Source organism: Dicentrarchus labrax, unplaced genomic scaffold, assembly GCF_905237075.1.
Source record: "Dicentrarchus labrax unplaced genomic scaffold, dlabrax2021, whole genome shotgun sequence".
NCBI lineage: Eukaryota > Metazoa > Chordata > Actinopteri > Moronidae > Dicentrarchus > Dicentrarchus labrax.
Genome location: NW_026136702.1, coordinates 9,111,353 through 9,127,151, shown reverse-complemented (window position 1 = coordinate 9,127,151; position 15,799 = coordinate 9,111,353). Strand labels below are relative to the sequence as shown.

At 40.8% G+C, this 15,799-nt stretch overlaps 1 protein-coding gene across 18 annotated transcripts in view; it reads right to left on the bottom strand.

Annotated features, from left to right (window-relative positions):
• dst (dystonin) overlaps window positions 1–15,799 on the bottom strand; it is a 104,436-nt gene that overhangs the window by 17,406 nt on the left and 71,231 nt on the right. For 15 of the 18 annotated variants that reach the window (XM_051416575.1, XM_051416579.1, XM_051416576.1 and 12 more), the window contains 18 exons: window positions 8,393–8,554; window positions 8,018–8,188; window positions 7,546–7,712; window positions 7,012–7,171; window positions 6,450–6,776; window positions 6,209–6,293; window positions 4,994–5,235; window positions 4,642–4,848; window positions 4,399–4,518; window positions 4,087–4,194; window positions 3,777–3,995; window positions 3,491–3,694; window positions 2,601–2,832; window positions 1,878–2,104; window positions 1,665–1,787; window positions 1,451–1,552; window positions 707–808; window positions 179–352 (listed from right to left, as the gene is read on the bottom strand). In XM_051416575.1, the coding sequence (XP_051272535.1) occupies window positions 179–352; window positions 707–808; window positions 1,451–1,552; window positions 1,665–1,787; window positions 1,878–2,104; window positions 2,601–2,832; window positions 3,491–3,694; window positions 3,777–3,995; window positions 4,087–4,194; window positions 4,399–4,518; window positions 4,642–4,848; window positions 4,994–5,235; window positions 6,209–6,293; window positions 6,450–6,776; window positions 7,012–7,171; window positions 7,546–7,712; window positions 8,018–8,188; window positions 8,393–8,554 (3,132 nt within the window). The remainder of the gene's footprint in view (window positions 1–178; window positions 353–706; window positions 809–1,450; window positions 1,553–1,664; window positions 1,788–1,877; window positions 2,105–2,600; window positions 2,833–3,490; window positions 3,695–3,776; window positions 3,996–4,086; window positions 4,195–4,398; window positions 4,519–4,641; window positions 4,849–4,993; window positions 5,236–6,208; window positions 6,294–6,449; window positions 6,777–7,011; window positions 7,172–7,545; window positions 7,713–8,017; window positions 8,189–8,392; window positions 8,555–15,799) is intronic. The other 3 variants (XM_051416604.1, XM_051416666.1, XM_051416638.1) reach the window with 1 other exon arrangement.

Sequence of the window (15,799 nt, the reverse complement as noted above, 5' to 3'; positions counted from 1 at the left end):
AAAGCGCTTGACATGCATACGACACAACACATTCCACGGCCTGTTTACGGCCACTGTTGAGTTTTCTAGCCCACAAGGAACGGAAGATGAGTTATGTATATGTCTAGATATCAGTATTTTCAATTTAAGATATATCATTTTATTTAAACTTTCCCTCTCCATGTGTCCCTTTCCTGACCTGCCGGCTGATGATCTTCTCGTCCAGGTTGTCCCAGAGCATCTTGAGCTCAGACATTGGCTCCTGGATGGCGCAGCGATCTGCCTCCTCCGTCACCTTCTTCAGCAGGAGCCCCGCCTGGTGGTTCAGGCGCTCCATCTCGATCTGCAGCTGGTACGCCTCTCCTTTGAACTCCTGAAACACCGGCACATACAGTGGTACACCCAATCAGTCAACAGAAGTACAAAACTTTATGGACAATAGAATGGCCCTAGTAGATATGGCTTTTCAGCACAAAATGTGTCTTATTGTACATCAAAGGACTACTTTATGAAGCTTTTTCTTTTTGTACCGTTTGTACCTGTACAATGCAGGCCAACTGGGACAGGTTATGAATAAAGCACTCAGCATAAACACAGCTGGTACATGTGAATACGGGTGTAAAGTTAAAGAAATACATCAATAAACCAGGACAGAAGTAATCATCATGTTTTCAGCATAAAAGAATATTATGCTGTTGCACATTTAAACACAAATACAAGACTGTACCTTGAGCTCTACAATCTGCTGCTTGACAGTTTCCAGGTCTGTGCCTACAGGTGACATTAAATCCAGTTTGCTCTCCAGAATATCCACCCAGTCAAACATACCCTGCGTACAAGGTGGAAAACCATTGTTACTGAAAGAAAACAAAGCTTAGCACACAGGGAGTCACGTTTCACATTTAGTGTGGAGCTAGGCACTAAATCTTACAGTTGGTCTGCAGTAAATCTATATGGTTGAAAAATTAGGTAAACAAACAATAAAAAGGAAAAACGAGCCTTGAACTTAAAACTTGAATATTATTATTTTAAAGGAGTGCGTAAAATATAGCAGCTGTTTCGAGGACTCTTCCTTTCTAAGAAGAATGAGTTAAAGTTTGAGCCAAATATAGCAAAGCTCTGCGGTTTGTGTTTATTGTTTCAAAATTAATAGGCCTCTCATAAAATGTTGTATCACTTCAACCAAGTGCAATAAAAAACGATGCAGTCTGTGGTTTCATCTGAAGGCCTTAAAAACTGGCTGGATATCTGTGTGTTTAACTTTCAAACGCATGTATCTTGATGAACAAGTATGTTGTACTATTAGTTTTACAATAAAGACAAATAAGGAATAACGGTAATGAAAAAGTCTGTATTACAATAAGGATTTGTGGTAAGTTTAATAAAAACTTCAGCACAAAGTAAAAGAAAATCCCAGGATTTAAAAACATCTTACTGTGTCACTCATTTCAGATTAAATACGACAAAGTACCTGCAGGCCGTCCTGAAACTGCACAGCATTCTGCATGGCTTCTTCCAGTCTCTCCACTCTCTCCTTCCAAGTCTTATTGAGATTTTCCCACGCTGAATTCACCTGGAAAATGACACGAGTACTTCACCAAAAGCCATATGCAGGTAAACAAAACAGTGGAAGTATCGGCAATTAAAGTGTCTGTGTAAAGATGTTTTTCAATGTTAGATATTACCTCATCAATACTCTTCTTTATCACAGGTTTATCGGGTTCCCCGCAGGCAGTCATAAGCTCTGCACCCTGGTTTTGAACCACATCAAGCTCCTCCTGCAGCCCGTCGATCTCCTCTTTAAATCCCTGTAGGAATAAAAAGCAATCACGTTTAAAACAAAGAAATCTCTTTTAGTTTTCATTTGGTTTATTCAATAACTCCATCTTCTGTCTGACCTCCACAAACTCCTGCTGCTGTTTGACGACTGAAGGATCGACTCCGGGCTCCTCGAGCTCTCTCAGCAGGTCCTGGCTGTCTTTGATGGTGACGATGAGAGCGCAGTGGTCGCACCAGAACTTGTCTGCCAGGTCCATTACATCCAGCAGCTTCGCCTCACGCTCCTCCAGCAAGGCCTGGATGTCACTCCAGAGGAACACCATATGGTCCAGCTTGTCTTGTACAGCTTGAAAAGTGTGACAATTACAATGAATACAGTATAGAATAAATCCATTAACAACATTAAATATAGGATATAAACAGGAAATATCAGCATGCTTGTACTGGGGAACACATCTCCCACATTACAGGTTTAATGAGAAACAGTTTGGCCTCTTGTCTGGTTCTTAGATTTTTCCTTGTACCTAAAAAAAGACTGGCATTCCCATTAAAAGCCACACCTGGAGGAAAGCTTTTACAATCAAATGGACAAAATCTTTGCCAAAACTCAAACTAAGACCTTAAGCCAAGGACTTTAAGAGTGATTACACATGTTTTGATAGGGGAAGAATTAAAGGATATTTTCCCTACTGTTGACCTTTTATTATGCAATTCATCTTATTGGCTCTTTAATTATCCCAGTGCCCTATTATGGTATATCCCTTCTAACTGGATCCAATGAAATAACAAAAAGAAAGGGAATAACAATATTAATTCACAAATAAGATGACTTGATATTGTACCTTTGGCTGATATGTCCTTGTCTGCTCCTTCAGATCGTGCAATCATCTCCTCTCCTCGCTGCTTCAGTGTCTCATAAGAGGGCTGCAGTTTCTCCAAGTCCATGGAAACGGCCTTGTTTTCTGTAATCTGCTCCTTGATCTTGTCCACCTCCACTGAGATGGACGGAGGCTGGCGCAGGCGTTCAGCAATCCGTTCCAGGGATTCCAGCATTGGGTCAATTTTATCATGGAACTGGTGGAGAACGAGGACAGGAAACGCTTCAGTTTGTATTTATAGGTCATTTACTGTGGTAATGTCACTAAAGAAAGATGGGGATTGGCTCTCTTGTATTTATAATAAGAAACTATTCTATAACTAATTTGTGAAATCCATTTCTAGACATAACCTTTTGTAAATAAATACCTGTAAACAAAGTAGAGCTGCAACAATTAGTGGATTAATCAATTAGTCAATGATTTTACTATTTTTATATTTTATATATATATATATATTAATTGTTTTAAAAATTGTCTATAAAAAGAGTGATAGAAATGTTTCAGTATTTAATTTACACAAAATTTACATGATTCATAAAGTTTTAGAGAGTAAAACATGGTCATCGCGTAAAAGAAAAGCAATTGTGTTATATCTTCTTATGATCTCTATTTGAACCATCGGATTTTGTAATTAATTAGTTATTTTATTATATCAGACAATTTTAGCTTAATGGCAGATTGATAATTAGAAAAGGAAATTTCTGTTATCATGGATGGACAGGGCCCATGCAAACATTGTCAGGAAGCAGCAATTTCTTTCAACTTTATATGACATAAAATGGAATATAAATAAAAAATAAAAGAGAAAAATAAAACATTCCCTTAGAAACACCCAGTAAACAACTGCTCCTCACCTGGGTGGATTTGGAGATGGCCTCATCCAGAGTAGCAGCTCTCTGCTTTACATCAGCCTTGAGTTGGGTGTAAAGCTGGTCTGTAGCTGTGTACTTCTCTCTGATGGGCTCTCCCTCCACTGGGCTGAGTTCAAGTAACTGAGGGCCGGTCTTATTCATCTTGTCAATGTGGGGCTTGTGCTCGGCAATCAGCTCTCGCATTTGCTGGAGAGGATGAGACAAATTAGGTTTTTCATTGCTTAAATACGAGTGTCGTGCTCGACGCGTGCTTCTGTCGGATTCTTACCCTAAGTTCCTCTTGCTGCTGCCTGAGCGTTTCGTACTCGATGGCAGGCGGAGGCAGATGGCTGAAGTTGCTCAAGGTTTCCTGAAGCCACGGCCACATCTCCTCGTAGGTCTCCCAGAACTGACTGGCCAGAGACTGGGCTCGCTCCAGCTGCAGACAGCGCTCTGAGTTCAGCTGACTGACGATACCGTACTTCTCCAAGAGAGTCTGCATCTTGGCCTGATTGAAAACCAGGAAGATCCTTTTAATTAATGTGCATATTCTTGAATGAGTAACTGACATTTTGTAATCGCAAATAAATTATTTTCACCTTCAAGGTTTCTTTCTCCTCTGGGTTTTTGCTGTTCATGATGGCCTTTCCTGTTTTCACAATATCATCTACCGTATCTTTGTGTCTCATGATGTCCATGGAGAAGATCTGGAAAACCAGTAGAGTGAGTTTGGCCGGATGTTACAAAACAAACCGCTGTGTTTACTGTACTTTGTTTAAATGGAGGCCTGTGTCTATCCACACACACACACACACACACACACACACACACACACACACACACACACACACACACACACACACACACACACACACACACACACACACAGACACAGAGAATGACAGGCTAACCTTCTGTGCTTGGAGCTGGGCTGTGGTTTGGTCCTGCTCCAGTCTGATCTCGGCCATCGACAGCAACTTCCTCTCAGCTTCAGTCAGCCAGGAGAGTTCAGTGTCTGCAGCCTGTTCGAACTGGAAACAGACAAAAAAAAGTTTTCCGTTGCTGAAAATGTTTCAGCTCCTAAGTATAAAATATGGAAATTGACATACAAGAAAAGCAATTTAAAAAAACACAGAAACTGTTCTCGGGTTTACCTGCTGTGACTTGAGTATTTCAGCGTTGATCTGATCGACCTGCTGAGTGATGGTGTCACACACCGCCCTGTACCGCTCATTATCCTCAGTCACCAGCTTGTCCAGACCCTCGCGAGTGTGCCAGGGGATCAGATCCAGGAGAGAACTGCTCAACTCATTCAGCTTGTCTATTGTGGGTTTTTGGTCTTTGGTCTCCTTTAGCAAGGCCTGGGCAAGATTACATGACACAAAGAAAACATCAAAATAAGTTTAACGAAGCAGCTCAGTGAGTGTTAGAGGTTTTATGTTAGAGCTACATTTGGTATTTATTTCTTTAGGGGCGAATATGAACTTTTATAGTAGAAACTATTACCTTCTGCCTGCTTTGTGCATGAATGAGCTGCTCGCCCACTGGTTCCTGGTCAGCAAAAGCGCTACTCTCAGCCTCTGCTTTCTCTAGCCAGGAGCCCAGGTCGTCGTGGGTATGTTGCAGCTTAGTAGAGAGACTCAAAACCCGCTCCAATTTCTTCAAAACGTTGTCACTCATAGAGTTGATCTCAGCATACTTTGTTTTTATTCCATCCAGTTTGCCTTGGATAACAATCACCTCATCACCTAGAAAAAAAAAAGTAAAATATCATACAATAATTGTATTATTCCTGCTGTAGAAAGCGGCATCCTGCACGAATTACTTTAATGATGTGAGATGTTTGAAAGACAAATCATACATTTCAATACCATAGGTACTTATAATATGCCAAAACAAGAATGAATGCATGTTCAAAATAGATTTCAACAAATTCCATACTTTGCACCCAAATATGAACCCACTGACAATTAAAGGAATTGTTTGACACTTTGGGAAATACGCTTTCTTGCAGAGAGCAGTTGGTTAGCTTAGCTTAGCATAAGGACTGGAAGCAGCTAGCTCCTGTCCAAAGGCAACATAATATACCTACCAGCACCTCTAGCTCACTAATTTACATGTTATATCTGTTATTTCATACAATAAACAAAGTTAAAAAACAATACATTGTGGTTTTACAACTCTCAGCAAGAAAATGAACAAAAAAATCTTATAGCCGCTCTTCACTGAGCCCAGATGCACAGCAGGGCAACAAAGGTGTACCTCATTTCTCTCCTTCAGGGAAGAGAAGTTATAGTCATAACATTTCATTCTTTTTCAGTTACTTCACTCGCTACAACACATATAATATGGGACATGCAGAACTACAGAGCAGCCACCGAACCGGAGTTTAACCTCCAGCACTCTAGCGTGTCAAAGACCCAGCAGAAAGGACCGAACTAAAGTGTGCGGTGAGGTCAGGCCACGTGGGGGTGTGACATACCAAACTATATAAGTTGTACTGAGTGAACCAACTGAAAGGGAACTCCATTATGATAATGTTGAAGTATTTCTTTAAATAAGTTGACAGATGGGATACTGCCAGTGCTTTCTGAAAATTTGATTTCAACTAAATTTGTCATTTAAGATTATGAAAGACTTGTGACTGTTGAAAGGTTTCCTAAATAAGGCAGAAAACCTTATGATGTGTATTACAAAGACTGGGATAGAAGACAGACATGCCTGTTGTTTGCTTCAGAAGCTCCATCCCATTACAAATGGCTTGGTCAACATTCTGCTTCCTCAGCTCAATATCACTTTGCAGTGCCTGAAAGGAAAACACAAAATGGTCTTTGGAAGTGACAAGAAACTTCCCACTGTAAATAATGCATGACAACACAAATCACTAAAATCAAATGAGACATGATTGATGCAACTTATATGAAAGGACAACATAATGCCTGGCCTGAGGAGGAGCGTATACCCGTTGTTCTGCCAGCTGCTTTTCAAGAACATCTATATTGTAGTCCTCGACGGACACCTCACTCAGCCTTGTGTACACCTCGTTGAGCCAGTTCATGAGGGCCACTTCGTCCTCTCCAAACAGCTGGGCATTTGCCAGAGCTTGCTGCAGCATCTCGGCTTTCCTCCTGCATCGCTCCTGGAGCTCTATGTAACTGGCCTGGGTGGTGTCCAGTCTGGACTGAACAAACTCCTTATCATCCACTGAGCTCACAGTTTTAAGCATCTGACCCAGACTGACGGCCTGAAACAGGTCTTTACTGTGATTCATTATCTCCTCCTCTAAGGCCTGACCACAGGGGATGGGAAGCAAACCAAGGAGATATGACAAAAACAGAAAACACACACATAAAACAAAAAATATGAAACATAAATTTAATGAAAAACGGAATGGGAAATAATGAAAAGCACAAACTTAAAGTAACGAGCAAAATGAATGAAACTGAATTCAGCTGAACAGAACTGATCTGTGTCATAAAAACATCCCCAAACATATGGTAATGATGTGAGAGGATGGATGTTACCTTATGCTGAGAGATCTGATCTTCCAGTTTAGACGTCTCAGTGCCAATGGGTTCGGAGTTGGCTACTTGTTTCTCTGTAGCTGCGAGCCACTCGCTCAGGGGCTCTAGGGTCTCATAGAACTGCTGAGTGACGACTAAGATGCTCTCTAGTTGCTTGTGCCTGACACATTTATGCAGATAATAACAGCAGTGGATTAGAAAAGCAGTAGAGTAATAGACAGAGTGACAGACAAATTTATTTTCAGCCAAACCTATTAAAAACACATCAGAGTGGCATCGAATTCTGGGCAAGAAAGCAAATAAGCGTGTTTCCTAAAATGTCAAATTATTCATTTAAGCTTCATTAGGAGGAAAGTAAAAGTAAATTTAGAGGTTTGATACTAAGATAATTCGTTTTCCCAGATCTAAATCTAGGCAACAATTCAATTAGGCTTGAAATCTTAGGAAAACCTTTCATTATCAACATTTAATTCTGAAGCGTACTAAACCATTGTGTTTAGAGGGGAGTTTAATATTACAGGTGTTTATACAGACCTGTTTTCAGCCTTCTTGAGCAGAGCGTCCCACCTCTGCCCCAGGCATTCGATCTCTTTTGCAACCTTCTCCTTATCCACAGACTCTGCCAGTTCTGCAACCTTCCCTCCCTCTTTTTTTATCAGCTCCACTGTTGGCTTTCGGTCATCCAGCAGTCTCTGTAAGAGCTGTCAAAGGCAAACAAAGCACGAGAGTTATTGGGCGCCTTTAACATGCTCTCAGCACGAGAATTGCTTGGTGGTGAAAAACAGTAAATCTAACAGGCGCAAATTAAGTGTCCATTAAACTAAAAGCTTTGTGTACCACACTCATGTTTAACAATGGATGTCAATTAAATAAGATGAACGGCAAAGTCATAATGTTGAGTTGGTTTTCTAGTCTTGAAGTGGAAAGATTGAAATAGAACTGCTGGTGTGTTTTATGTCTGTGTTTTTATGTGTTTATGTGTTTGTACCAAGTGACACTGCCTTACTTTCTGCTCTTGTATCTGCGCCTTCACCACTTTGAACTCTGCAGATGGAGGTTTCTGATTGGCCATGAGCTCCTCTGTGTCAGTCAACCAGCTGAGCAGTGACTCCAGAGCATCCTGGAATCTCCCACAATGCAACAGGGCTTCGTGCAGCTGGGCTGAACGCTCAGCAATCTGCAGACCACATGGTAAATATAGATGTCACCTGTTTTAAGGCCGACTTAAACTGCACCCACTAACACATCAAAGGATAACACTATAACAAATAGTATGAACGAATGACTCATTACACTGCCAATATCTCTTTATAATTTCACTAAAGACCTCTATTCACAAGCAAAGATCAACCAGTCAGACTGGTAGTATAAAACAAATAACCTTTTTATTGAGAGTATTCCACTTTGTGTTGACTTCCTCCAGGTCATCCTCAAGCTTCCTGGTGCTGGTGCCTTTGGCGGCGGTTTGGATCAGGCCCTGGCCAAGGAAGTTAATGTCTTGAAGCTGCGTCTGTAATGGATCAATGTCGTCTTTCTGGAAAGCCTGAAGACAAATGGAACAAATCAGGATAAATGTTTTATAAGTGCTCAAATTACAATGTCATCAGTTTCATTTAAAGGTTCATTAAACCTACTGGATTACTGTTGCAATTGTTAAGACTAGAGAGTTCAATGATGCAGTAGTTTTATTAGATTTTGTGGGAAATTGTCCAAATTAAGTATTTGATTTATTCTGAACAATTCTACATTTGCAGTTTAATTAGAATATAGCTCCCATCATCACTCTTATCTTCTGAAAATAATTTGACTAACTGAGCTTCACACCAATTCGTTCTCTGAAACATATCAAAAGCCATTAGTAAAAATAATTTGTTTTATTGAAAACAGTCCAAAATGATGCCAGGAAATTGCCCGAATCCAGAGACATTATTGCCACGACATCACCTCAGGTTAAGTGTTAAAAATGCAGCTGACATAAACAACTCTCTAACCAGTCAGCAGCCTCTACAAAAGCACAGCTGTGCACAATCACACATGCAGACTTCCAGGTTAAACTAGTGAGCAAAACCTATTATAATCAGATATGTAAGAAAAACACCAAGCCAGCAACCAGGAAAAACTCATCTAAAGAGTTGTATCATCTAGTGAAACGTGCCCTACCGGCTAATGAGCAAAACTCGGAAGTAAGGGAAGAGGATATTTTTGGGCACCTGAGGAGAGAAATAACCCATAGGGTCCATTTCAGGACATGCAGCGATGGCATTCAGTAAGGCCTCTATCTCTTGCTCTCCTGCGTGCTGGAATGTCTGTAAACTTTTAGGTAGACAGGCCTCCACAGACTGCAGGAACTCCTCCAGCTCCTCCATGTTGTATTTGGATGCTCCTTGTTGCACAGTACATGGTTCTGTTGCCTGCTGGCTGTCTGCGGGTAGAGTTACAGTAGAGTTTCCGTGTGTCTCAGGCTGTGTCACCACCACACTAACCAACTCACAGTCGTCCTGAGGTGACACATCCTCTAACAGCTCAGCAGTGGACAGCTCATCATAGTCTGTTAAAGTCCTGGAACGCCACCCAGAGCTTTCGTTTTGAGTCCTGGAGGCTGACCCTAAGGATAACCTCCCTGTGGAGTATTTGTACTCTCCATTGCTGTAGGTATGCGTGTGATTTAGATCCACCACACCAGATTCAGTTTGTCGCTGCTCTTGGACCAAGCTGCTACTGTGGTAAAGAGACCGGTTGTCCCTCGCAGGTGAGAAAGGGAACTCCTCCTGCCCTGAGCTGAGGGATCGGCCCGTTCTCAGGTCCCCAGACATATGCATTGCCTCTGAAGACGAGAGGCTCCTTGTACCGGGGCCTGATCTTTTGTTGGATCTATGAGCATGTCGCTCCCTCTCCACAGTAGGGCTGTACAGACCCGAGTCCTCTTCAGATGTCAGTGAGCTGGTCATACTCTGCCCTCTCCTGCCATTGATCAACCCCGGCCTCTCAACACTCCCTGAGCACAAGGTTCCACTGCGGCTCGCATACTCGCCCAAATTGGTGGGGGCAAAAGTCCGCCACGACCGCCGATGGTGTGGATGATCCTTCTTCTCTCCTCCCTGGAGACGTGACTTAGGCAACACTGTATCAGTCGCCCTGATTACATGCCCATTGAGTTTAAGTCCATCAAAGACAGCACGCTCATCCAGCATGGCAGGTTTGCGGGTCCGGAGCTCAAATGAACTGGAAGCAGAGAGAGCTCCATTTCCACACAGGCTGCTGAGGTCTAATGTGCGGTGAGTGTAAGGTAGGGTGCCTGTGAAGTGTCGGGAAGAAAGGCTGCCTTTAGAGCCCGAGTCTATCTGCTCATTGAGCCGGACGGTGTCATAAATGGATCTCTGGGGCACATAGCAGTCATCAATGTTCATGTCCTCCTCCTCCCCCTTCCCCACACAGGAAGGGTTTTGTCTGAGGCAATCTGGTCTGCTCAGCGGTTTGCCCATGCTAAAACAATTGTTACTAGTCACGACAAAGAAAAGATTAAGGATGTAGTGAAATCCTTTGAGGTATATGTTGCACACGTGGTAGTTCAAAAAGGAGCACAATGTGAGAAGCAACTGTGTGCAAAATAATCATTTTTCTTCCTCTTTTGAATGAGAAGTTAGCAAATAAATACAAAAGATTTCCACTTATTTTTCTAAATAAAACAACAGTTGCTTATGGAGATTTTCTTTCAAAGACTATGGACAATTAAGTTGATCTAGATTTTTAAAAAATAAAGGCTTTAGAAATACAAACATGTCAAACAATATTAAAAAAAAATCCCAGGACTGTATAGCAGCTTCATACTGAATCAGAAATGAAAATCCAGTCTTTCAATACAGTCACCTATCCCAAAAATATTCCTCCAGGCTCTTCTCCGTGCATTGCCAAAATTTAATCACTATTCCTCTGATCCAAAGTGCTTCTTTTCTCCCGAAATCCTCAGCAGCATCCAATGCGAGCCAAAGGAAAATCTTCAGTGCAAAGTGAAAATATCCACAGACATATCCAGCAGGCTCTACCAAAAAAGTGTGGGCAGTTCTGAGGAGAGCTGGTACTCCTGGATAAACAAAAAAGCCTGCCCTCTCTCTCTCATCGCTCCCTTGCAATGACAGACACCCTCCTGGCAGAGGGTTTCATGCCCCGCCCCCGCTCATTATTCAGACAACATCTGCCACAACTCCATTTGTGCTCAGAGCCGCTCCGGCACATGTTGATTGGTGGACACATGACCCTTTTTTTCCCTTTCTAATTCCCCCTTATGTCAGCATGGCCCATATGACTTCACTTCTAAGCCATCTTCCGCATCCTGACACAATCACTCACTTTTCGTCTTTTTTCCTTTCAGTGACTGAGGGAATGAGGGGAGGGGAAGTGATACACACCAGTTTTTTTTTTACTTCACAAAGAAAATTTAAAAAAAAGAAAAACCTAGACCAGCAGCAGCTCCCACTACGATGACATCACACTATGCTGAAATAGATACACATTTTTCCTTTTTTCTCCCTTTGCCCTCTTTTTTTCCTTCCCGTGGACGGTTGCTGTGGACCCTGCAGATATTCTTAATTACTGTGGAATGCTGAGGGAGGCACAGGTCCCAGGTAATTTAACACCGACGGCTCTGCCAAGTGCATGAAGGCACTTTTTATGTCCAGTGACCGGGGTAGGAGAAGAAAGGAGGATAGAGGAGATAATGAAAGGAATTTATTTTTGTTTCCTGGATTGTCTACACCACAGTAGCTCGGTAAGGAGCTGAACAATCCCAATTCTTTGTCCACACACGCACGCACGCATGAAAGGAGACAGAAGGAGGACCCTGGCAGAGATAAATAAGCGGTTAAGATCTAGTGGGATTTTAAAAAAGGATGTTCAGCCACTGGAACCCGGATACTTCTTAAATGCTTTTGTATATACGTTTATGAATACAAATTATTCCTCTAGTCATTTTCCTGGCTGCTGCAGCCCTTTACCCCCACTGTGCCATATAACTTAAAATACTTTGTGAACTTTACATAAATTGTGAATGCTGCATTTTATTTAAGCACTGAAGACCTAAAGCTGAAAGTTTAAAAGAGGACACATTTTTGATCAAACAACAAATAAAAGCTTTTACACTTTCACCTCTCATCAGCCTCCCCAAACAATCGGGCATAGAGGAGTTTCTACGACAGCGCAACCGCAACTAAGAGCCAAATTTGATTCAGACACAGAGAGAAACATGTGCTCTCTATGTGGAAGATATCTGAGCATTTTCAAATCTCACCATTGATTCATCATGATAGGGTAAAATTGGATGTTTTCTAATTATGTAAAACTTGGAGGAGGGCTTCCTGGACTTGCTTGAACACACAAAGTCATTCATTTATTATCAATTAAATGTGCTGATTATATATTTTATTAACACGACAAATGTCAATCACCATTTTCCTGAAAAAACAGTCCAAAACCCAAAGAGTTTACCATCAAGGGAAATCAAGAAAACCAGATATACATATTTGAAAAGCTTAAACCATAATTTTTGCTTGAAGAAATGACTTAAACGAAGAATAAATTATCACATCAAAAGATGAATTAGATAGCACTTTAGCAAAACCAAGCATGCTGACACTATTGTATTAACTATAAAACCGGTAAGTCTGCTGATCAGCTGAGGAACTAGAGGTCTTGAACAACATTAAACTGTTAATTAATGGGTTGACACGTCATTGTCACAAATCTGTATTGTTTTCAAACTCGACTTCTGCCATTTAGGTTAAGTCGAGGCCTGCTTTAACAATTAAGACGTAGGTCTGCTTTGGAAACAAATACTAGAAACCTTTGACGAATAGAAAACTCAACATAATCGCCTTACAGCAAAACAATGTGCACACTACTTGTATAGCAACTGGCCCGTAGAAGTTTCATGTTTCACTTTAAGAAGAGTGTGTCATTGCTATGGGGCAGTGAGTAAGCTACAGTACATCGTCACAATGACACCTTTTTCCCCCTCATCAACTTCAATAAAAAGGGTTAGCGAAAGTGTGATTCAGTTGGTAGAAGTTCCTTTATGAATTGCAAGAGCCACTGATGTAATGTCTGAACAGTGAGAAATAACACCCACGCCAACCCCCCCAGTAGCGTTGAGTCACGAAAGCTGCCCTTTAAGGTGCACGTAAAGATATACATACACCAGTACTCCCTCACGGGAGCTCCTGCAAATCTCATGTGAAAAACAAGAGTAAACACATGAAGTCAGGCGTGTCTCATTCAAAACTTGACCTAAAATGGTAACAGCACATGAAAGAGACGAATCCAAGCACTGTCTTTCTCTGTTTATGTCTTTCTCGCCAGCTGCCAATAAAGCCCACTTACCTACAGCAACAAGATCCACTGAATATAAAACAGAATATGACACAATCATCTAATGTTTTCATGCTGCAGCTAAATAAACAAACTCAAGTTCCGACACATTGCTCTGGTATTGGTAAGAGTGAGTACAAAGGGGATTTTCCACCAGCAGCTGAGGCCGTATATATGCCCTCTCAACCCAGACTGGTGAAAAGACAAAGCGGGGGGTGAAAACATGCACCATGACAACGCTGCTCAGCAACAATTTGAATCAATCACTTCTTTAATAGTTACCCTGCGAGGCCTTTAACCCAAACTCCACACAACAAACTGACACCCCCACCCCCCTTTACCCCAGTGATATTTTAATCCACACAACTCAAATGGAGGTTTGGATGTAGCCCTCCTACGTGAGTGCAGCACCCCCTTAATTGAAAAAAAAAAAAAAATCCTTTGACCTACATCTTAGGACAGATCTGTGTCATTTGCCTATACAGGGGTGTTTACATTGTTTTATTGTAATACTGTCTAATACTGCAAATGAAGAAGTGTTTCAGAATTTCACCTCTAAATATAGGTTAATCCTCTTTTGGAAAACTCCACAGGAATTTACAGGCTTTTAAAATATTTTGCATCTGTCTATAAATCTTGCTAATGGCTACCCCTTGTTTTATCCCTCACTGATACTAACAAAGGCCTCCATGATTTTATATGACAATACGGAGAGTCAGAGAAATTGAAAACAGACCATCAGGACAAAAAAAATCTACTACTAAAATCTACTATTAGCGAGTACTGATACCTTTTCATAATTAACATCCTTTGGACAATATGTGCACATGCAGTATAAACCATGAACGAAAAATTACATAGCAGCTAGTTCATCTAAATGATCAGACTGCATTTTTTAATTATATATAATCACAGTGATTAAATTAACTGGTAGGCTAAATGGTGCAGTGTGTCTACAACATTCAAGCCCTTATCACACTACATTTAGCCATCTAACTTCATATTACCACAGGCCTTAATGGACACTCAGCCCTGCACTAAATACTATAAGGTTTCATTTTAATGGTTGCTGAGCGTCACTTTACCAACTGGTGTCAAAATGGTAAAATGAACGCCAAGCTGCTCTAAGTTTAGAGCGTCAGGCGACGAAGGGTCAACAATATCAATGTGAAGAGATCAGGATGCAGGCCTAGCTTCATTATTGGGACCACTGAATCAAGTGACTCCCTGCTGGCGACCACCTGGCTGTGGCGGTCCATCCCTCCTGGACCAGCCTTGCATATGGGCCGCAGCTCTTTTGTTAACACCAGATGCCCTTAATGAACCAGCAGTCCCCAGAGGATTGTCACGAATGTAGCAAGTGTGCTCAGTGGAGAGGCTGCTTGTAATCTGCCCCAGTGCAAGGTTTTTTAAATATACAGCATCTAAAATACTAAATTGTAAGTTTGTGTAATGAGTGTAATATTAACATTGTGATATGTGAAACTAATAGTCACAATTAAAACAGCATATGCCAGTAGCTGCCAGTTGCTGTGAATACCAAAGGGGACATCTGTCACATTGGTCACAATCTTTGCATTAAAAAAAAAAAAAAAGATAATGATAATGACTTTTATGTCTAAAAAGAAAACAAATGTATGTTCCACTTTCTATTATCTAATTTTGAAAGAAATGTATTTCTCAAATTAGCTTTCAATTTTACTATATGTGAACAAATTGTAGAAGCACAAGAATTCCTGATTTATGTTTGCGCAATACATTGTGCCAAAATGATGTACTTTCATTTGTAAACTCATCTTCATCCCCAGAGGTCTGCATATTATTTTAGAGCTCTCTCTTAATCAATTGTCACATAGCCGTAATTCATTTTACATATATATTAGCTAAAATGATTAGTCCATTAATCAATTTGTCGATTGACAGAAAATCATTTGTCAATTTTTTTTAATAATTGTTTATCATTAGTCATTTTTTTAAAAGCAAAAAATGTTAACAGTCTCTTGTTTAAGCTTCTTAAATGTGAAAATCTGCTGCTTTGTTTGTCCTGACATCATAGTCAGTGGAATATTTTTGGGTTTTGGGCAGCTGGTTGGACCAAACAAGACATCTGATATCACTTTGTGCTCTAGAACATTGATTGATGGGAATTTGATTTACTTTATTATGTTCTCTGATGTTGAATAGGCCAAACAATTAATCGATTATGAAGGAAAATAATCCGCAAATTAATTAAGCGATTGTTGTAATTGTTAGTTGCATCCCGAATATTTAATATGGTTCATTCATGTAACATGCAGCAAGCTACCAGCATTAACCACGGCTGTGATTTCACATAATACCTTATAATTACATTGGACACCAATTGAATTCAATAAAATTCCATGTTTGGGTCTAAAGAATTTAAATAAATGTTAAATTGGGGATACCT